We start from the raw sequence: 23,857 nt of genomic DNA, 5'->3' as shown, positions 1-23,857 counted from the left end.
ATACTGTGCCCGGACGAGCGTACATAATAAGGAAGGATCTTGAATCCCGGGTAAGACTCATACCAGCCACACCAATCACACCGTACAACTTGTGATCGGAACCCAGTTAACAGTATGATAAACGTAGGAGCCTCTGAAAAGATGGCTCACAACAATACACAACCCGATTTTTGTAACAATAACTATATACAAGTATTGCAGACAATCCGCACTTGGGATGGGCGCCCAGCATCCACTACGGACTACGAGAAATAGAATTATCGGTAAGTAAATTCTTATTTTCTCTGACGTCCTAGTGGATGCTGGGAACTCCGTAAGGACCATGGGGATTATACCAAAGCTCCCAAACGGGTGGGAGAGTGCGGATGACTCTGCAGCACCGAATGAGAGAACTCCAGGTCCTCCTCAGCCAGGGTATCAAATTTGTAGAATTTAGCAAACGTGTTTGCCCCTGACCAAGTAGCTGCTCGGCAAAGTTGTAAAGCCGAGACCCCTCGGGCAGCTGCCCAAGATGAGCCCACTTTCCTTGTGGAATGGGCTTTTACAGATTTTGGCTGTGGCAGGCCTGCCACAGAATGTGCAAGCTGAATTGTACTACAAATCCAACGAGCAATCGTCTGCTTAGAAGCAGGAGCACCCAGCTTGTTGGGTGCAGACAGGATAAACAGCGAGTCAGATTTTCTGACTCCAGCCGTCCTGGAAACATATATTTTCAGGGCCCTGACTACGTCCAGCAACTTGGAGTCCTCCAAGTCCCTAGTAGTCGCAGGTACCACAATAGGCTGGTTCATGTGAAATGCTGAAACCACCTTAGGGAGAAATTGAGGCGAGTCCTCAGTTCTGCCCTGTCCGAATGAAAAAATTTGGTAAGGGCTTTTATATGATAAAGCCGCCAATTCTGAGACACGCCTGGCTGAAGCCAGGGCTAACAGCATGACCACTTTCCATGTGAGATATTTCAATTCCACAGTGGTGAGTGGTTCAAACCAATGTGATTTTAGGAGACTCAACACTACATTGAGATCCCAAGGTGCCACTGGAGGCACAAAAGGAGGCTGTATATGCAGTACCCCTTTGACAAACGTCTGAACTTCAGGCACTGAAGCCAGTTCTTTTTGGAAGAAGATCGACAGGGCCGAAATTTGAACCTTAATGGACCCTAATTTTAGGCCCAAAGATAGTCCTGTTTGCAGGAAATGCAGGAAACGACCCAGTTGAAATTCCTCTGTAGGGCCTTCCTGGCCTCACACCACGCAACATATTTCCGCCAAATGCGGTGATAATGTTTTGCGGTTACATCCTTCCTGGCCTTGACCAGGGTAGGGATGACTTCATCTGGAATGCCTTTTTCCTTCAGGATCCGGCGTTCAACCTCCATGCCGTCAAACGCAGCCGCGGTAAGTCTTGGAACAGACAAGGTCCCTGCTGGAGCAGGTCCTTTCTGAGAGGTAGAGGCCACGGGTCCTCCGTGAGCATCTCTTGAAGTTCCGGGTACCAAGTCCTTCTTGGCCAATCCGGAGCCACGAGTATAGTTCTTACTCCTCTCCTTCTTATGATTCTCAGTACTTTGGGTATGAGAGGCAGAGGAGGGAACACATACACCGACTGGTACACCCACGGTGTTACCAGAGCGTCCTCCGCTATTGCCTGAGGGTCCCTTGACCTGGCGCAATATCTGTCTAGTTTCTTGTTGAGACGAGACGCCATCATGTCCACCTTTGGTTTTTCCCAACGGTTTACAATCGCGTGGAAGACTTTTGGGTGAAGTCCCCACTCCCCCGGGTGGAGGTCGTGTCTGCTGAGGAAGTCTGCTTCCCAGTTGTGACTTAGGGCATTGTAAATAGCCCTTAGTTCCAGGATATTTATATGAAGAGACGTTTCCATGCTTGACCACAAGCCCTAGAAATTTCTTCCCTGTGTGACTGCTCCCCAGCCTCTCAGGCTGGCATCCGTGGTCACCAGAATCCAGTCCTGAATGCCGAATCTGCGGCCCTCTAGAAGATGAGCACTCTGCAACCACCACAGGAGAGACACCCTTGTCCTTGGAGATAGGGTTATCCGCTGATGCATCTGAAGATGCGATCCGGACCATTTGTCCAGCAGATCCCACTGAAAAGTTCTTGCATGGAATCTTCCGAATGGAATCGCTTCGTACGAAGCCACCATCTTTCCCAGGACCCTTGTGCATTGATGCACTGACACTTGTCCTGGTTTCAGGAGGTTCCTGACTAGCTCGGATAACTCCCTGGCCTTCTCCTCCGGGAGAAACACCTTTTTCTGGACTGTGTCCAGAATCATCCCTAGGAACAGTAGACGTGTTGTTGGAATCAGCTGCGATTTTGGAATATTTAGAATCCACCCGTGCTGACGTAGCACCACCTGAGATAGTGCTACTCCGACCTCTAACTGTCCCCTGGACCTTGCCCTTATCAGGAGATCGTCCAAGTAAGGGATAATTTAGACGCCTTTTCTTCGAAGAAGAATCATCATTTCGGCCATTACCTTGGTAAAGACCCGTGGTGCCGTGGACAATCCAAACGGCAGCGTCTGAAACTGATAATGACAGTTCTGTGCCACAAACCTGAGGTACCCTTGGTGAGAAGGGTAGATTGGGACATGGAGATAAGCATCTTTGATGTCCAGAGACACCATATAGTCCCCTTCTTCCAGGTTCGCTATCACTGCTCTGAGTGATTCCATCTTGAATTTGAACCTTTTTATGTAAGTGTTCAATGATTTCAGATTTAAAATCGGCCTCACCGAGCCGTCCGGCTTCGGTACCACAAACAACGCGGAATAATACCCCTTTTCCTGTTGTAGGAGGGGTACCTTGATTATCACCTGCTGGGAATACAGCTTGTGAATAGCTTCCAATACTGCCTCCCTGTCGGAGGGAGACGTTGGTAGAGCAGACTTCAGGAACCGGCGAGGGGGAGACGTCTCGAATTCCAATTTGTACCCCTGTGATACTACCTGTAGGATCCAGGGGTCCACTTGCGAGTGAGCCCACTGCGCGTTGAAATTTTTGAGAAGGGCCCCCACCGTGCCTGAGTCCGCTTGTAAAGCCCCAGCGTCATGCTGAAGACTTGGCAGAAGCGGGGGAGGGCTTCTGATCCTGGGAAGAGGCTGCTTGCTGCAGTCTTTTTCCCCTTCCTCTGCCCCGGGGCAGAAATGAGTGGCCTTTTGCCCGCTTGCCCTTATGGGGACGAAAGGACTGAGTTTGAAAAGACGGTGTCTTTTTCTGCTGAGAGGTGACCTGGGGTAAAAAGGTGGATTTCCCAGCCGTCGCCGTGGCCACCAGGTCTGATAGACCGACCCCAAATAACTCCTCCCCTTTATACGGCAAAACTTCCATATGCCGTTTGGAATCCGCATCACCTGACCACTGTCGTGTCCATAAACTTCTTCTGGCAGAAATGGACAATGCACTTACTCTTGATGCCAGGGTGCAAATATCCCTCTGTGCATCACGCATATATAAAAATGCATCTTTTAAATGCAATATAGTCAGTAATATACTGTCCCTATCCAGGGTATCAATATTTTCAGTCAGGGAATCCGACCAAGCCACTCCAGCGCTGCACATCCAGGCTGAGGCGATTGCTGGTCGTAGTATAACACCAGTATGTGTGTATATACCTTTTAGGATATTTTCCAGCTTTTTATCAGCTGGTTCCTTGAGGGCGGCCGTATCAGGAGACGGTAACGCCACTTGTTTTGATAAGCGTGTGAGCGCCTTATCTACCCTAGGGGGTGTTTCCCAGCGCGCCCTAACCTCTGGCGGGAAAGGGTATAATGCCAATAATTTATTAGAAATCAGCAGTTTCTTATCGGGGGAAACCCACGCTTTGTCACACACCTCATTTAATTCATCTGATTCAGGAAAAACTATGGGTAGTTTTTTCACACCCCACATAATACCCTTTTTTGTGGTACTTGTAGTATCAGAAATGTGTAAAGCCTCCTTCATTGCCGTGATTATGTAACGTGTGGCCCTACTGGACATTACGTTTGTCTCGTCACCGTCGACACTGGAGTCAGTATCCGTGTCTGGGTCTGTGTCGACCATCTGAGGTAACGGGCGCTTTAGAGCCCCTGACGGTGTTTGAGACGCCTGGACAGGCACTAACTGATTTGCCGGCTGTCTCATGTCGTCAACAGTTTTTTGCAAAGTGCTGACACTGTCACGTAATTCCTGCCATACGACCATCCAGTCAGGTGTCGACTCCCTAGGGGGTGACATCACTAATACAGGCAATTGCTCCGCCTCCACATCATTTTCCTCCTCATACATGTCGACACAATCGTACCGACACACAGCACACACACAGGGAATGCTCTGATAGAGGACAGGACCCCACGAGCCCTTTGGGGAGACAGAGGGAGAGTTTGCCAGCACACACCAGAGCGCTATATATATATGCAGGGATAACCTTATATAAGTGTTACTCCCTTTTATAGCTGCTGTATTATATATTAGCTGCCAATAGTGCCCCCCCTCTCTTGTTTTACCCTGATTCTTGTAGCAGGACTGCAGGGGAGAGTCAGGGAGCCTTCCTTCCAGCGGAACTGTGAGGGAAAATGGCGCTCGTGTGCTGAGGAGATAGGCTCCGCCCCCTTCACGGCGGCCTTTTCTCCCGCTTTTTTCAGGAAAACTGGCAGGGGTTAAATGCATCCATATAGCCCAGGAGCTATATGTGATGCATTTCTTTTGCCATATAAGGTTTTTATAGAGTTTTATTGCGTCTCAGGGCGCTCCCCCCCAGCGCCCTGCACCCTCAGTGACCGGAGTGTGAAGTGTGCTGAGAGCAATGGCGCACAGCTGCAGTGCTGTGCGCTACCTTATTTGAAGACAGGAACGTCTTCTGCCGCCGCTTTCTCCGGACCTCTTCGCTCTTCTGGCTCTGTAAGGGGGCCGGCGGCGCGGCTCCGGGACCCATCCAGGCTGAACCTGTGATCGTCCCTCTGGAGCTAATGTCCAGTAGCCAAGAAGCCCAATCCACTCTGCAGTCAGGTGAGTTCGCTTCTTCTCCCCTTAGTCCCACGATGCAGTGAGCCTGTTGCCAGCAGGTCTCACTGAAAATAAAAAAACCTATTTAAAACTTTTACTCTAAGCAGCTCTGGAGAGCCACCTAGCATGCACCCTTCTCGGCCGGGCACAAAAATCTAACTGAGGCTTGGAGGAGGGTCATAGGGGGAGGAGCCAGTGCACACCAGGTAGTCCTAAAGCTTTTACTTTTGTGCCCAGTCTCCTGCGGAGCCGCTAATCCGCATGGTCCTTACGGAGTTCCCAGCATCCACTAGGACGTCAGAGAAATAATAATAATAATAATAATAATAATAATAACAACCAGGCTGCACTACACCTTTACATTAATATATAAAACCTAAAAGTACTGGTGTTGTAAAATGCTTATCAGTGCACCACATGATCAAGCAACTAACTAAATATTAGCAATGCTTATTATCTTGTCTGTTTAAACAACTGTACTTCCTGTGCTGGCTTATACATGGAGCTCAGTAAGGCTGGTCACATGGGGTGGCATAGTAGTGAATTACAGTTGCCAGGAAACATAACAAAGGTGCAGATGGCTCACTGCAGTTGACCTCTTTAGCAATGCATGTCAATGTATAATTTACTCAAGTGTTACAAAAAAATCTGTTTAATTTAACATCAATGCTGATACACAGAAAACAGTTATGTTAAAATATACCATCTGACAGTTTAAAGAATCAAAGACTGTTACAGCAATCTGTGTGAATGTTTTATTTAAAAGTGAGTTTGTATAAAGAAAAGAAAATCAGGCTGTGATTAATTAAAACAAGTGAACAATGGTTTCTATTTTAAACAGATATTTGAAGAATAAATGAAAATAATAATGTGTACAGTACTTAAACGGGATACGGTCGTTAGGTCGACAGTCATTAGGTCGACCACTGAAGGTCGACATGGGCTTTAGGTCGACATGCACTAGGGCGACACGGGCATTATGTCAACAGGTACTAGGTCGACAGGTCAAAAGGTCGACATGAGTTTTTCCCATTTCTTTTTTAATTTGTGGACGTTTTCATACTTTACGATCCATGTGGACCACAATTGGGAACGGTAACCTGTGCCAAGCACAGCGAGGCACCTTGCCCGAAGCATGGCGAGCTAAGCGAGCCATGCGAGGGGACACGGTGCACTAATTGGGGTTCCCCGTCACTTTATGAGGAAAACAACATAAAAAAAGTCCAAAAACTCATGTCAACCATTTCACCTGCTAACCTAGTTCATGTCGACCTAATGCCCATGTTGACCTTCAGTGGTCGACCTAATGACTGTCTACCTAAGTTGTGTCGACCCAACAACACATACCCTTGACGGGATACGGTCATTTTTCATTTATAAAGGCACTGATGTTGAGTATCTTCCCTCCTTATCTAGCAATGGTACTGCCCAATGTAAGTGTTCTTTCTCTGCACCCATCTATTGTTAATATGGGGTGTGTTGATTCTCATCAAAATGCAGATAGCAATTACCTTCAAATAGAGAACATGATTCCACATAGAAATAAGATGATTTACTGTACCAAAGATCCCTCTAAAATGAACAATCCAGAAAGTAGAGCATTAAAAGGCTAATCTAATGAGATTTATAACCTGAAGGCCTGCATTCGTAATCTACAGGATTTCTCTTACCAAATTCAATTTGTAACATTGTCCTTTCCATATTGTTCATCTTAGAGAACTGTGGTCTATATACAACAGCTATTAGTGCTAACAAACAGTGATGAATCAACACAGAGAAATAGTGCAGGCTCCTCTATTTTCCCTGCATTGATCCATCACCTGGCACAGGCAAGGAGGCTGGTGTGTACCCAACTGCATAGGAAACCGTATTAGGGCCCTCATTCCGAGTTGTTCGCTCGCTAGCTGCTTTTAGCAGCATTGCACACGCTAGGCCGCCGCCCTCTGGGAGTGTATCTTAGCTTAGCAGAAGTGCGAACGAAAGATTAGCAGAACTGCTACTAAATAATTCTTTGCAGTTTCTGAGTAGCTCCGGACCTACTCACAGATTGCGATCAGCTCAGTCCGTTTAGTTCCTGGTTTGACGTCACAAACACGTCCTGCGTTTGGCCAGCCACTCCCCCGTTTCTCCAGCCACTCCCGCGTTTTTCCATGACACGCCTGCGTTTTTTTTGCAAACGCCGGGAAAACGTTGAGTTACCACCCAGAAACGCCCCTTTCCTGTCAATCATTTACCGAACAGCAGTGCGACTGAAAAGCGCAGCAGAATCCACAGCAAATCTGCTAAGTTTTTAGATAAATAACTAAGCGCATGCGCCCTGCGTGCCTTGCGCATGCGCGGTTTGCAACAAATCGAAGCATAGCGAAAATCGGCAACGAGCGAACAACTCGGAATGACCCCCTAGGTGCATTATTGCTGCATTTTGATAGACTGAAAGAACACAGGCACAGAGAAAGTGTGTATAAGTGTGAAGACCCAAAACGGTCAGTAAAAGAAATGTGTAAAGTAATTTCTATAAATAGAAACTAAAAGCCACAAAAAAGATCTTCTTCACTCTAACAGTACAGGGACCTTAGATTGCTCTTTGGAAACAATCCAGTGTGCAACCACCCTTAAGCCGACTATGCACGCTGTGGGCAGTTGTCCTAAAATCACAGCATATGTGGCCTCAAAATGTCTGTAATGCTTAATAATGATTGGTTCATTTTTCAGCATTGTGAAAAAAATGTGATCGTCTGATGGCTGCTATGTGTAGTAATTTTTTTAACCACATTAACAAGTTGCACTGAAGCTGGAAGTGATTTGTCACCAAACCACATAACATAAGACAAACTGTACAATGATAAGGTTGCTTGACTTTTTGGGTTGAGCTGTATGGTGTGTGACCACCTTAACTGTATGTAGTCATCTGCCATATTCCTACCATTTAATGCCCTTTACATTACTAATAACTATCCTACATATGAATCAGAGACATTGGAAAATTAATACATATTTATTTATTGAATAGAGAAAAGTAATATTAATATAAATTGAACATTGTTTGTTATGCAGTTCTGCATGTGATGTTTGCAATTACATTCCTTAATTTTGTTTATATGGGGCAATTTTTATGGTGATTTATTTAATTCAGAAAATAAGTGTGCTGATATATTTTGAATTTAATATGTTTTCTATTATTCCATGCTAAAATGGCAAGGTCGAACTATACTAATTGTCCAATAAAAGAAACACATAAAGCTGCACTCACAGGTTGTTACAATCTTTGTATTGTATACTATTCAAATATACAATATTTGAATATCATTTTTTTTTTTAATGGAGAGCTTATCCTAAACTGCTGTGTATTAGAAGCCATTAATAAAGTCTGGGTTGGGTTCCATATGCCGTCGCTCGGGATGCCGATGGTCAAAATACCGACCGAGGCATCACAATGTTCAGAATACCGACAGGGGAATGTTCAGTATACTTACCTTTCCCCAATCGCCCCATAAACCAACCCCACCCCCACACCCCCCCACACCCTTGCACAGCCTATCCCTAACCCTCTCCGGTGGTGCCTAAACCTACCTCACCCCTTCCCGCAGCCTAAACCTAACTCTCCCTTCCTTGTAGCCTAACACAAACCCTCCTTGGAGATGCCTAACCATAACCCCTCTCCTCGCGGGTCACAGTTAATTAATATGGTGGAGACCAACACTGGAATCCCAACAGCTGGTGAAAACGAGTTTTATGGTAAGAACTTAACCTTTGTTAAAACTTTTTCTGCAAGGTACACTGGGCTCCACAAGGATAGACATTGGGGTGAAGAGTAGGATCTTGATCCGAGGCACCAACAGGCTCAAAAGCTTTGACTGTTCCCAAGATGCATAGCGCCGCCTCCTCTATAACCCCGCCTCCCTGCACAGGAACTCAGTTTTTAGTTAACCAGCCCAATGCAGTAGCAGGAAAAGAGACGACAACAGTTAGTAGCCACAAACACCACATTCTCACGATAGGAGAAGTGTCAGCGGCTAATGCCTACCAACCCAAAGAAGCTAAGTGCGTCAGGGTGGGCGCCTTGTGGAGCCCAGTGTACCTCGCAGAAAGTTTTAACAAAGGTAAGTTCTTACATAAAACTCGTTTTCTGCTGCTGGGTACACTGAGCTCCACAAGGATAGACATTGGGGATGTCCTAAAGCAGTTCCTTATGGGAGGGGACGCACTGTAGTGGGCATAAGAACCCGGAGTCCAAAGGAAGCATCCTGGGAAGTGGCAGTATCGATAGCATAGAACCTTATGAACGTGTTCACTGAGGACCACGTAGCCGCCTTGCACAATTGCTCAAGGGTCGCACCACGGCGGGCCGCCAAGAAGGTCCAACAGACCGAGTAGAATGGGCCGTTTTGTGAGCAGGAGCTGACAGACCAGCCTTCACATAAGCATGTGCAATGACCATTCTAATCCATCTGGCCAAAGTCTACTTGTGAGCAGGCCAGCCACGTTTGTGAAAACCAAACAGAACAAAGAGAGAATCAGATTTCCTAATAGAAGCAGTTCTCTTCACATAGATACGGAGAGCCCGTACCGCATCCAAAGACCGCTCTTTGGGAGACAAGTCAGGAGAGACCAGGGCTGGAACCACAATCTCCTGATTAAGGTGGAACGAAGATACCACCTTAGGTAAATATCCGGGATGAGTTCAAAGAACCTCACGGTCACAGTGAAAAATCAGATATGGGGAACTACAGGACAAGGCACCCAAATCCGACACTCTTCTAGCGGAGGAATTAGCCAGCAAAAACACCACCTTAAGGGAAAGCCACTTAAGGTCAGCTGAGCCCAGAGGTTCAAACGGAAACTCTTGCAACGCCTCCAACACCACCGACAAGTCCTAAGGAGCCACAGGCGGGACATAGGGAGGTTGGATACGCAACACACCCTGAGTAAAGGTACATCAGGCAAGGTCGCAATTTTTCTCTGAAACCACACCGACAAGGCAGAAATATGAACCTTGAGGGAGGCCAGAAGCAGGCCTAAGTCTAGGCCCTGCTGAAGAAAAGCCAAAAGTTTGGCTGTACTAAACATGGAAGCGTCATAATTGTTAAATGCGCACCAAACAAAGTAAGAATGCCAGACCCTATGGTAAATCCGAGCAGAAGCCGGTTTCCAGGCCCGCAACATAGTTTTAATGACTGAGTCAGAAAAACCTTTAGCCCTCAAGACGGAAGCTTCAAGAGCCACGCCGTCAAAGACAGTCGGGCCTGGTAGACACAGGGGCCCTGAACGAGGAGATCTGGGCGTTGTGGAAGTAGAATCGGACGCTCTGACGATAGGCCTTGCAGGTCTGAGAACCAATGCCGTCTGGGACACGCTGGAGCTATGAGAAGCAGGATACTTCCTTCTTGCTTGAACTTCCGAATTACCCTGGGCAGGAGTGACACCGGAGGGAACACATACGGCAGCCGAAAGTTCCATGGCACCGCCAGCGCATCCACGAATGCTGCTTGAGGATCCCTTGTCCTTGCTCCGAAGACCGGAACCTTGTGATTGTGTCGAGACGCCATCAGATCCACATCTGGAAGGCCCCACCTTTCCTCTATGAGTTGAAACACATCTGGATGGAGGCCCCACTCTCCGGCGTGTATGTCCTGACGACTGAGAAATTCCGCTTCCCAATTCAGGACTCCCGGAATGAATATTGCCGATATGGCCGATAGATGGCGTTCCGCCCATTGAAGAATCCGTGAAACTTCCTTCATTGCCAAGCGGGTACCGCCTTGATGGTTTATGTAAGCTACTGTCGTGGCATTGTCCGACTGTACTTGAACAGGACGGTTCTGTATTAAATGCTGCGCCAGGTTCAAAGAGTTGTAGACCGCCCGCAATTCCAGAACGTTGATCAGGAGGAGAGACTCCTCCTTGGTCCACTAACCCTGAAGGGAGTGTTGCTCCAACACCGCGCCCCAACCCCTTAGACTGGCATCCATCGTCAACACGACCCAGTCGGATATCCAGAAGGGACGGCCCCTGCACAAACGTTGGTCCTGGAGCCACCAGTACAGCGACAGACAGACCTCCGGAGTCAATGAGATCATGTGAGATCTGATCCGGTGAGGCAGGCTGTCCCACTTGACCAGAATCAGCCTCTGGAGGCGGCGAGAATGGAATTGAGCATACTCCACCATGTCGAATGCTGACGACACTTGCGGACGAGAGAGGAAGCAACAAATCTTGTCCTGAAGCTTCAGGATTTCTCCTGAGGCAAGAACAACCGCTGGTTGTGAGTGTCCAATAGCACTCCCAGGTGCACCATGGTCTGAGCAGGGACCAGGGAGGACTTCTTCCAGTTGATGAGCCACCCGTGGGCTTGCAGAAACCGGACAGTCAGATCCAATTGACGTAGGAGAATTTCTGGGGAATTTGCCAGGATCAACAAGTCGTCCAGATACGGTAGGATCTTGACCCCTTGACGGCGGAGTTCCGCCGTCATCACCGCCATAACTTTGGTGAAGACTCGCGGAGCTGTGGTTAAACCAAAAGGTAACGCCCCAAAACTGATAATGGAGGTTGCCAACCGCAAACCTCTGGTATTGTTGATGCGACGCTACTATAGGAATATGCAGGTAAGCATCCTGTATATGCAGGGAGACCATATAATCCCCAGGTTCCAAGGCCAGAACAATAGAGCAAAGGGTTTCCATACGGAATTTGGAGATTCTCATAAAGTTGTTCAATGCCTTGAAGTTGAGAATGGGCCGGGAGGACCCATTCGGTTTCGGGACTAGAAACAGCGGAGAATAGTACCCCTGGCCCCTCTGAGCAAGAGGCACCTGTACTACCACTCCTGTGTCCAGGAGGGTCTGTACCACCGAATGTAGAATCTTTGCCTTCACCTGATCCGAAGGGACGTCTGTCAGGCAAAATCGGCGAGGGGGACGGGTTTTGAAGGCTATGGCGTAACCTCGAGTGACGACTTACCGTACCCAGGCATCTGAAGTGGTCTTCAACCATTCCTGGGTACACCCTAGAAGTCATCCCCCCACCCTGGGGTCCCCCAGGGGGAGGCCCACCCCGTCATGCGGTAGGCTTATCGGTCTTGGAAGCTGGCTGACGGGCAGTCCAGGCTCTTTTGGGCTTCGGCTTACCAGGTTTGGAAGTGCGGGCCTGTTTGTGGTACTTGGCAGACAGGCAGTTTTGGCAGTAGCCAAATCAGCCACTATCTTATTTAAGTCCTCCCCAAACAGAATATCTCCCTTAAAAGGGAGTACTTCCAGGGTTTTTCTAGAATCCAGATCCACGGACCAGGATCTCAGCCACAATATCCAGCGGGCCAGGACTGACGTAGTAGAAGCCTTGGCTGCTAGAATACCGGCATCAGAAGCCGCCTCTTTAATATAGTGATAAGCTGTGACAATATATGACAAGCACTGTCTAGCATGGTCAGAAGAGATTTCAGCTTCCAACTCTAGGGCCCACGCTTCAAGAGCTTCTGCAGCCCATGTCGCTGCAATAGTGGGCCTTTGCGCAGCACCCGTGAGGGTGTAAATCGCTTTCAGACAACCCTCCACATGTTTATCTGTAGGCTCTTTCAGAGACGTGACGGTAGTGACCGGTAGAGCTGAGGAAACCACCATCCTTGCCACATGCAAGTCCACTGGAGGAGGCGTCTCCAAATTTTTTGAAAGCTGTGGCGCGAGGGGATAGCGAGCCAGCATCTTCTTGTGAGGCACAAACTTGTTCCCTGAATTTTCCCAGGATTCCTGACGTATATCCACCAGGTGATCAGAATGAGGTAAAACTTGTTTAACCACCTTCTGACTCTTGAACCTATCTGGTTTCTTAGGAGGGACGGATGGATCGGGATCATCCGTAATCTGTACAATCAACTAAATAGCCTCCAAAAGATCAGGAACATCCACTTGTGAACTACCCTCCTCATCAGCAGTATCTGTGTCAGAATCTGATGGGTCAGTGTAAGCGTCATCTTCATCAGACGAGGTGTCAGTGACAGCAGTGGATTGTGAGGAGGTAATAACTCGCTTAGTGGACCCCTTGGTCTTAGGAGAGCGAGGGTCAGACTTTTTAGTAGTCAAAGACTGGTTCAGTTTCTTCAACTGAGCAGACAAGTTATCTGCCCATGGCGGGTTAGCCGCGGGGACCACATATGGTTGAACCGGCATAGGAGGTCCCATAGGAGGCGTTAGTTTAGTAACTAGCATATTCAGAAGTGTGGAGAAAGTAGCCCACGGCGGGTCATTATGGACCCCCGTTGCCACAGTCCCACTGGGTGGCAAAGAGCCCCCAGAACCAGAGCCCTCAGCTGCTATATTATCCTCATAGGGATCTGTGGCGTCAGCAACACCGGTAGTGTGTTCAGCCCCAGAACCGTTACCCTCAGAAGCAGACATGATATAACTTGCAATATCAGGTAACACAGTACAATTATCAGCAGCACAATACCTCTTGCCCAAACCCCTGCGCAGTGTAGTCAGCACAAGCAGGAATATAGGAGAGATATGGTGACTAAAATCACAGAGAAAAATACAATTACATTATATCTTGTGAATATCCTATATTACAGTATTATAAACCTGATGCACCAAGCCCCCTCAGGTTATAGAATATAGGGATAGCAAGTTGAGTGAGAGACACGAAATGAAATTCACCCATAAAGCTAATGCACACACATATAGTCACAGTTGTACAATGCAGAGGTTATTACAAACAATAATACTGCACTGGACTAGCTTATATATAGCTATGTAGTCAATAGATATAACACTGCACAGTAAAAAACTGGATGTATATCACAGGGCACTTGCACCAGAGAACCCTGACTAAATGCACTTTTTCTTAACTATCACTGTCTAAACGACATGTAGAATACTTAAGTGTCTTATAAAGTCACAGTGCTGACTATCAGGTGGCTTTACAAAGGAGGATTTGCCCAAGCAGTCCCAGGAACAGTGTAGCTGAGAGAAATGGCGCCCAAACACTGACAGGGAGTGAGGGAGAGACAGATATGCAGCTCCAGGGCGGGAACATTTACTGTAAATGGCGCCCTGGGGCTGGGGGAGGGGCTCCAGGTCTAAGCCTTATCACCTCTGCTGGCAAAACCACCTGGTACTGCGGGCTACTTGAAAAAAGGTTTAGAGAGAAAACATGACCTGCACCCATGCCCTGGTGATCTAGTGGGATCGCCTGTATGCCATAGTGTCCACCGCCAGCGTGCGCGGCCCGCCTCCCACCGACCGCGCCGGATCACGATACAGCACAGGTCCCACGAGCGGGACCCACTCACCACCTCCCGAAGCGCGGCCACGCGATCCCGGAGAGCCCCAGCCGTGTGTGCCTGACAGGAAGAAAACCGGAACCTCCCGCTGTGGGATTTATATCTGGTTACTGTTATCATTCAGGGTGCTGGGGGAAACCAATTGCCTTTTTTTCTTGCTCAGAAATACCACTCCCTTTCGAGCACCTGAATGATATCACTAAGCTAATTGAGCATCTACCAATATATATGTCTGTTGTGAGAGGCAGGGAGGTTCCTGCATTAGGAGCAGGTGCAGGCCCTGACATGCCACATGGAGCATTATGGGGTTGCTCCAAGGTAGGTAGCTCTTAGCTTAGACATATTGTAGTAAGGAGCCATTATCATGTGGCTCCTTGCTGGTTAATATCAGACCCAGATTGGGGTAATGGAGGTGTGGTGCCTCTGGACTGGCTGAGCTGGATGGCCTTAGTGTGGCATACCTTTACATTCTATTAACACTTTTCACTTATTAATTTTCTAACACTATTTATCTATTTTAATTACATTTCATGTTTGTATCACCCTCTCTATAGCTTCGGCTTCCTAAATACTAATTTATTACCGCTATAGTTATTTCACTGGTATGCTACGCTGAGCTTTCTGGCTTATGCTGGTGTTTTGGGGTGCCACACTCTGCACCTAGATATAGCACTAGGGACCCCAAATATACAGAGACGCCTTGATGCGGCTTTGGGGCTTAACCACACATTTGCGCAAATATGTGTGACGAAGATCTCTGAATTCTATTATTATGTGGGATTTATATCTGGTTACTGTTATCATTCAGGGTGCTGGGGGAAACCAATTGCCTTTTTTTCTTGCTCAGAAATACCCCTCCCTTTCGAGCACCTGAATGATATCACTAAGCTAATTGAGCATCTACCAATATATATGCCTCCCGCTGGAGAGATGGAGCTGCAGCAGTGAATGTCTCCTGACATCTACACGCTGCTGCAGCCCTTGAAGTCTTCACTTTTCTTCTTAAAAAGCTCTTCTTTACGGCTGCTAGGAGCAGCCCCTCTGTTAAGTGCCTGCTATCTGTGGCACCAACTACAAAACTGAGTTCTTGTGCAGGGAGGCGGGGTTATAGAGGAGGCAGCGCTATGCATCTTGGGAACAGTCAAAGCTTTTGAGCCTGTTGGTGCCTCGGATCAAGATCCTACTCTACACCCCAATGTCTATCCTTGTGGAGCCCAGTGTACCCCGCAGCAGAAATACCGACGGTCGGAATCCCAACAAACACTTGGTATTCCCCCTTGGTTGGTGGGTCCACGGCCACCAAAAGAGGGGGAATATAATAGTGTGACGAGCAAAGCAAGCAGCCAGGCTAAAGCATGGCGAGCACAGCGAGTACGCGAGGGGACTCAATGCGCTACTGTTGGGATTCCGACTGTCAGGATTCTGCCGTCTGTTTCCAGACCAACGGGATCCCGACCATTGGCAAATCACACCGAATCCCTTCCCGAAGCAAAAACTCAGTGTTGGGATTCCGGCATCAGCATTTCGACTGCCTGGATCCCGACCGGATCCCTAAAGTCTGCATAAACTGGATTCTATAAAGGTTTTACTGTGTTCATAGTAATGGATGCACAGTACCAGAGCAGACAAATACTGTATAGCGGCCAGAATTTTCATACATTATAATTGTTCTATGAAATTTCCCCAGCAATGCAGAAACCTGAAATCACTTCAGAGGAAAATATGCATGTTTATTATTTTTTGCTCAAATAATGATAGATTCAGAAATCTCATCTTTGACCAAGTCATAAAGACTACATGTTTATATGTAAAGTTGTAAAATACTATTTTGAGCTATTTTTATGTTCATTTTATCTCTTAAGAACCTCCTACTAAATAAAATGTATAAGCACATGTACAATAAACACCATAAAAATAATTTATTTCTATTTAAAATGATGATGGTACTGTAGTAGTAAATACAGGGCCTTCATGAGAACAAAGGATACACAATTACACACATAACATCTAAATAATTGATAACATAAGTGTTTGCCAAACTAATCCATAAATCAGGCAGTGCATAATGTTCATGGAGGACCAAAGAGTAGGGGTATTTAGTAAATAGCTCCTTTTTATCTAAACAGACTATTGGCAACAATCCCATCTTAAATGGTCTAATTATACTGTGGAATAGTCCACAAAAGCATCTTAAAAGAAGAGGATCCTGTATTCGCTATCCTAAACACTACAACTTTCTACAGCTCTCCAAGCATCTCAATTACACTGTTTCCAGTTACAGTAGCAATGTGAAACTGAACTGTGTCCAGTCAGATGGAGAGATAGTTTTACATTACTACTACAGAAAGGAACTATTTTGCCACTGTACCTTTGATAACCTATAACTTTTTAACAAGAATTACTAGAAATTAGGAAGAAATTAGGATTATTAATCTATTTATATTTCTATTAATCTATAATAGTTTTACTTATTATCTTTCTGTATACCATACAATAGAATATTCATGGTATATTGATATATTTTCATATAGGATCCGGTCCTTAGGTCGACACTCATTAGTTCGACCACTATTGGTCGACATGCATTAGGTTGACATGGTCTCTAGGTCGACATGGTCACTAGGTTGACATGTACAAGGTCAACATGGAAAAAGGTTGACATGAGTTTTCACATTTTTTTTCTTTTTGTGAACTTTTTCATACTCTACGATCCACGTGGACTACAGTTGGGAATGGTAACCTGTGCCGAGCGCAGGGAGGCACCTTGCCCGAAGCATGGCGAGCGGACATGGTGCACTAATTGGGGTTTACGGACACTTTACGAAGAAAAGGACACCAATTTTTTTGTAAATCATGTTGACCTTTTTCCATATCAACCTTAATCATGTCGACCTAGCGACTATGTTGACCTATTTCAGGTGTCGATCTAGTCACTGTCGACCAATAGTGGTCGACCTAATGACTGTCAACCTAGATACAGTCGACCCTATGATCCACACCCTTTCATATACCCACCAAATTACAAAAGCTGTCTCCTAGGATTTCTCAAATAAACCTACAAACTCTATTAATGGCAATATCGTTATTGTAGTAATACCAATGTACAGCATGTGTAATAATTATTATAATAGAATATGTGGAGATTATCCTAATTGCTGGGACATACAGAAAAGTTCAGTACATAGTCACCACTGAACAATAATTGCTGAGTCACCTAAAGCACAGGATGTATTCCCTTCCAACAGTAGAGATACAGGGGTAATTCAATCAGCAGCCGCAGATCACCACAGGCTAATTGATCCACGGGGGCTATCCAATTAGCCCTGAAGCCGGCACTCATCTGGGATTTTTTTTTGACTGCCTCAGACAAGCAAAGAAAAATCCCCGATAACTCAGGGGCTGAAGCACAGACCTGTGAACTTTTCAGGGATTTAGTAAGTTAACACTCGTTACCCCCTGTAATCTCCATTAACACATTAAGTTAAGGGGTGATAACAAGCCTATTGGGAGAAGTCAGGGGGCTATTCTCGAGGCTAACTCTATTTTTCACCCTCCAGTTTTCACAATAAATGTACTTGCACCCTGGGCCTGATTCATGAAAGTAAGGAATTGCCCTAAGGGGGGAATTAACTTAGCCGTAGTTATTTACATCGGGCTAATTGATCCCCTGGGGCTATTCAATTAGCCCCCGCCAGCAACACTTATTGAGGATTTTTTTACGCATGATAACAGTTGCGAAAAAAATCCCCGATAACCAGCGGGAACTTTTCATGGATTCTGTGGGGTATATTTACTAAAAATCGTATTTTCCCGTTTGAGGTCAAAGTTCAATCACGAATGACATCGAAAGTGTAAATATGCATCTTTTTGAATTTAGTACGACTAATTTACTAAGCTGCCGTATTCTGCATTTTCGGTTTTACCGATGTCGATGTCATTCGTTTTTTTAGGCAGTGTTTTACGTGAGTGACTTGTAAAACACTGCCGACTTTAATACAATGAATCTCGGCCGGATCTGAGAGATCCGTGCTGAGCTTCATTGTGCACCTTGTTAAAAAAAAAAAACAGTGTTACAATCAAAAAAAAAATTGCGTGGAGTCCCCCCTCCTAAGCCAAACCAGCCTCGGGCTCTTTGAGCCGATCCTGGTTGCAAAAATATGGGAAAAAAAATGATAGAGGTTCCCCCATATTTAAACAACCAGCACCGGGCTCTGCGCCTGGTCCTGGTTCCAAAAATACGGGGGACAAAAAGCGTAGGGGTCCCCCGTATTTCTGAAACCAGCACCGGGCTCCACTAGCCAGATACATAATGCCACAGCCGGGGGACACTTTTATATAGGTCCCGGCGGCCCTGGCATTACATAACCAACTAGTCACCCCTGGCCGGGGTACCCTGGAGGAGTGGGGACCCCTTCAATCAAGGGGTCCCCCCCCTCCAGCCACCCAAGGACCAGGGGTGAAGCCCGAGGCTGTCCCCCCCATCCAAAGGCTGCGGATGGGAGGCTGATAGCCGTTGTGTAAAAAAATGAATATTGTTTTTAGTAGCAGTACTACAAGTCCCAGCAAGCCTCCCCCGCAAGCTGGTACTTGGAGAACCACAAGTACCAGCATGCGGAGGAAAACCGGGCCCGCTAGTACCTGTAGTACTACTACTAAAAAAATACCCCAATAAAAACATAAGACACACACCTTGAAAGTATAACTTTAATACATACATCCACACCTCCATATACACATACTTACCTTATGTTCACACGAGGGTCGGTCCTCTTCTCCATGTAGAATCCATGGTGTACCTGTGGAAAAAATTATACTCACAAAATCCAGTGTAGAAGGCTCTTCTTTGTAATCCAGGTACTTGTCAAAATAAAAAAACGGACACCCGACCTCGCACTGAAAGGGGCCCCATGTTTTCACATCGGACCCCTTTCCCCGAATGCCAGAAACCCCCTCTGACTTATGTCTAAGAGGGTTCCCTCAGCCAATCAGGGAACGCCACGTTGTGGCATCCTCCTGATCGGCTGTGTGCTCCTGTACTGTATGACAGGCGGCACACGGCAGTGTTACAATGTAGCGCCTATGCGCTCCATTGTAACCAATGGTGGGAACTTTGTGGTCAGCGGGTGACCGAAAGTAACCTCACCGCTGACCACAAAGTTCCCACCATTGGTTACAATGGAGCGCATAGGCGCTACATTGTAACACTGCCGTGTGCCGCCTGTCATACAGTACAGGAGCACACAGCCGATCAGGAGGATGCCACAACGTGGCGTTCCCTGATTGGCTGATGGAACCCTCTTAGACGTAAGTCAGAGGGGGTTTCTGGCATTCGGGGAAAGGGGTCCCATGTGAAAACATGGGGCCCCTTTCAGTGCGAGGTCGGGTGTCCGTTTTTTTATTTTGACAAGTACCTGGATTACAAATGGATTACAAGAAGAGCCTTCTACACTGGATTTTGTGAGTATAATTTTTTCCACAGGTACACCATGGATTCTACATGGAGAAGAGGACCGACCCTCGTGTGAACATAAGGTAAGTATGTGTATATGGAGGTGTGGATGTATGTATTAAAGTTATACTTTCAAGGTGTGTGTCTTATGTTTTTATTGGGGTATTTTTTTAGTAGTAGTACTACAGGTACCAGCGGGCCCGGTTTTCCTCCGCATGCTGGTACTTGTGGTTCTCCAAGTACCAGCTTGCGGGGAGGCTTGCTGGGACTTGTAGTACTGCTAAAAAAAAAAACAATATTAATTTTTTTACACAACGGCTATCAGCCTCCCATCCGCAGCCTTTGGATTGGGGGACAGCCTCGGGCTTCACCCCTGGTCCTTGGGTGGCTGGAGGGGGGGGGACCCCTTGATTGAAGGGGTCCCCACTCCTCCAGGGTACCCCGGCCAGGGGTGACTAGTTGGTTATGTAATGCCAGGGCCGCCGGGACCTATATAAAAGTGTCCCCCGGCTGTGGCATTATGTATCTGGCTAGTGGAGCCCGGTGCTGGTTTCAGAAATACGGGGGACCCCTACGCTTTTTGTCCCCCGTATTTTTGGAACCAGGATCAGGCGCAGAGCCCGGTGCTGGTTGTTTAAATATGGGGGAACCTCACTCATTTTTTTCCCCATATTTTTTCAACCAGGACCGGCAAAAAGAGCCCGAGGCTGGTTTTGCTTAGGAGGGGGGACCCCACGCATTTTTTTTTTCAAAAAAATAACACTTTCCCATCCCCTTCCCACTGATAAACATGCACGGATCTCATGGATCCGTGCATGCCTATCCAAACACGGGATAAAAAAGCAGGTGTTTTTTTTTAGCACTTTTTCACGATTTGTATTTCTGCACGGCAGTGTTTGGCTATTGTCAGCAGTGTTTGTGATTTGCACTTTTTAGTAAATTACTGATTTCTACCAAATTGCAGGCGTATTTGACCGATGGTGTATTGATTCGTGATTTTTTCCTAGGACTTCCAAAATATTACGAATGCCCTCATCACTGCCGAGATTTTTGCTTACTAAATTCCCGACATGACACTTTGAAGAAAAACGGCATCTCGGTCAAAATCGGGAGCTTAGTAAATATACCCCTGTGTGTTAATGTCGGTCAACCTGTGTTAGTGCCCATTAACACGTTAATTTATCAGGTGTTAAACAGGTCTCAGGTGAAAAAGAGCAATTAAATAGCCATGGGGGTTAAAGCCCTAGGCTACCTCCCTTTTTCAACCCTGATAATTTAACTTGGGCAAATGAATTCCCCCCTAACCCTTCTGAGAATTGATATTCATTGTGCAGTATATTGAGATTAAGATGTACTTACTTTTATTAGTCAAAGGAAATTGCATTTCTTATAATGTCTGATGAATAAATCATTACAAATAACAATAGGACACATTAAAGTATTACTTTGAAATGAGAATTGGAACCATTTTTTTAATCCACTGGATTAATGAAAAAACATAAGAAAAGAACAAATATGGAATTAGAAGAGGAAAAATTATGGAATATGTGAGTTTTTTTAATTTAAAATAAAGAACTTTTATGGTACCGAATTTGTATTTTTTTCTTAATTGCACTTTACTTTGTGGCACTAAAGATTCTGATAAATCTGGGCTGCAAGAACACTCTGGAGCTTGTAGTTCAGCTAGTGCCTGCATACTCTAGCAGGCACTGTCAGCAACAGGCAAGCTGGTTCTGCACATACCAACGTACCCAAGCAATTAACGGCTATCAGTGTCTCAGATTACAAGAATAAGATTTTCCTATGAATTACAGTGATCTTTTACCGTCAATTACATTGACATCATTTCCTGTGGAAAGGGTAAGAGAGGGGACCAAATGTAAGTGACTGCAGCCATATCATTAATGAGAATACCTAAGTGCATTAGTTTTACATCAATAATGGTACATAGCAAAAAAACACAGAGATAGAAACACCTCCATAAATAAACAATATAGCTCAAAGCAATTTGCAAATGTCCTGTGTGGTTTCAAAAACAAGCAACAAACCTAATCAATACCTGATTCTGATTGGCCAGATGTCACCGTCAGTGCCTAAAAATCCAGTTGATGAGTGTTATCTTTCATGCTTGAGGACAAACATGAGATGGAACCAATCACTCAGCACTGAGCAGTGGAAACTGGTCTGGCCATGTATGAGCAGCTTTAGCAATATCAACTTGTTTGTACACACTATCACTCACTTAGGCTTAGGAGCAACTCTAGTTAACAGGTGAAAATTTGCACCTGAACAACTATTTAGATATGTTAACATTATCTAGACACAAAGTAAAAATAAATGCATTTTAACAATTATACTTATTTCAGTGAAATAATAACTGTATGCAGTTAGCATACATATATAATAAAGTACTGTCACACTTGGCCTCTTTGAACTGCACTTTGGCTCATCTATTGTAATCACCCCTCAATCTGGCAGACGGGATCACGGCGTCAGTATACTGACTGCCAAGATCACCACCGCCGGCCACCCTTATGTATATCCTGTTTTCCTCACAGTCTGGAACTGTGGGATCTTACAAATGTACGATTAAATAATAATAATAACAATAATATTTTTTTGCATTTTGGCTATCTTGCTTTTAGATAGATCTAATTTTATATTTTTTAGACATAAACATTTTATTTTGTAGACATAAACTTTTGTACTTACCTCAGTTATATGTGGATTGGGATTGAAGCCACAGAAACTGCATACAGTAGTTTTACACTGGGTGCAGGTATTATAATTGGGCTTTTCTTTTGGGTCCAACAGCAATTTGGTTGTTTTACACAGAGGACACATAGTCTGTGAGTCTGCTTTGGGCACATTCCATAATGTTTCTTCTTGCGGTTTAATAGATCCTTTTTCTAGTTGTCGTGGTAGTTCTCTTATGGGCTGTGTTTGTGAAGTAGGCACTGATTTCCCTGATACCTGGTCAGGCCTTTTAATGTCACTAAGCTGTGTTGGCTGTGGTTTTTGTACTGTTTGATTTGTGCTTGTCATGGATGGAGCTTGCTTCTTCGGTGGCTGTGTGGCAGGTCCTTGTTGCTTTGCAGGATCAGGTTGTTGTACCGGTTGCTTCATGGGTGATACTTGCTGCTGGAGATTTTTAGCAGTCATTGTTTGCTGTGGTTGTGGTTTTATAGAACCAGATTGTTGTATAGTTTGTTTGGCAGTACCTTGAGGCTGTGTGGACTGTTTTTCAGACTCCAGTGTTTGTGGTGGTATTTTAGATACATCTGTGGACAGTTTTGAAATTCCAGGCTGCGGAAAGCTTTGCTTACCCATAGTTGGTGGTAATGATTTAGAAGAGCTGTCTTGCTCCATTGATTCTTTTTTATAATTTTGTCCTTGGGATAATGAGGTAGTATGTTTTGGCTCTTGAATTAAGGGTTTTGTGGGGGTCAGAGTTTCAGGCAATGGTTCTTTGGGGGTAGGAGTGTGTGGAAGTAATTTTGTGGCATTTGATGATTGTGTTGATGTCCTTGCAGGACTCTGTTGTGTAGAAACTGGCTTTGTCTCAGACTGCTGTTGTATAGATTTAGTAGACTGCTGTTGAGCTGGTGTTATGGGTTTAGCATATCCTTGTTGGTGTTGACCATGTCCTGGTGACTGGTGCGATTGAAGTGCAGGTCTGACATTTCCTTTAGGATCTTCTCTATTTTCATGTTCTTTTTGTTTCTTAGTCAGATCTTCTTTTGGTGCACTGGAATCAGATTTTGCCTCAAATGGGTTAAATTTGTTAACTACAGAAGAGACCATACTTATTGGATTACTGTCTGCCAGGAAACCACTCATCATACCAGTCTTCTGATCTTCTACATTATCAGGTCTAGTTTTAGGCTCTCTCAAGCTCATAGTTGAAGGACTTCGACCAGGTGTTTTCATTTCAGTTTTGAAAGCATCAACTGTTCTGCTTTTACTTAGACCGGTTGGCCCTGGATCAGGAGGTTTGCTTGGATGTCTTGGTGATTGGGAAGCATCAATGTTTTGACTTCTGCAATAAAGAGAAAATATGCATGAAGTAAAACAACATAAAATAATTTTAATGCAACATACACAACTAAATTGTATCAATCTA

At 45.6% G+C, this 23,857-nt stretch overlaps 1 protein-coding gene across 3 annotated transcripts in view; it reads right to left on the bottom strand.

The window, feature by feature from the left end:
- Positions 1 to 23,857, bottom strand: part of PCLO (piccolo presynaptic cytomatrix protein) — a 447,385-nt gene that overhangs the window by 344,689 nt on the left and 78,839 nt on the right. For all 3 annotated transcript variants that reach the window (XM_063926936.1, XM_063926938.1, XM_063926937.1), the window contains exon 2: positions 22,447 to 23,773. In XM_063926936.1, the coding sequence (XP_063783006.1) occupies positions 22,447 to 23,773 (1,327 nt within the window). The remainder of the gene's footprint in view (positions 1 to 22,446; positions 23,774 to 23,857) is intronic.

This window comes from Pseudophryne corroboree, chromosome 6, assembly GCF_028390025.1.
Source record: "Pseudophryne corroboree isolate aPseCor3 chromosome 6, aPseCor3.hap2, whole genome shotgun sequence".
Lineage (NCBI taxonomy): Eukaryota > Metazoa > Chordata > Amphibia > Anura > Myobatrachidae > Pseudophryne > Pseudophryne corroboree.
Note: the sequence above shows the minus strand (reverse complement) of the source record. Positions and strands in the feature narration are given on the sequence as shown.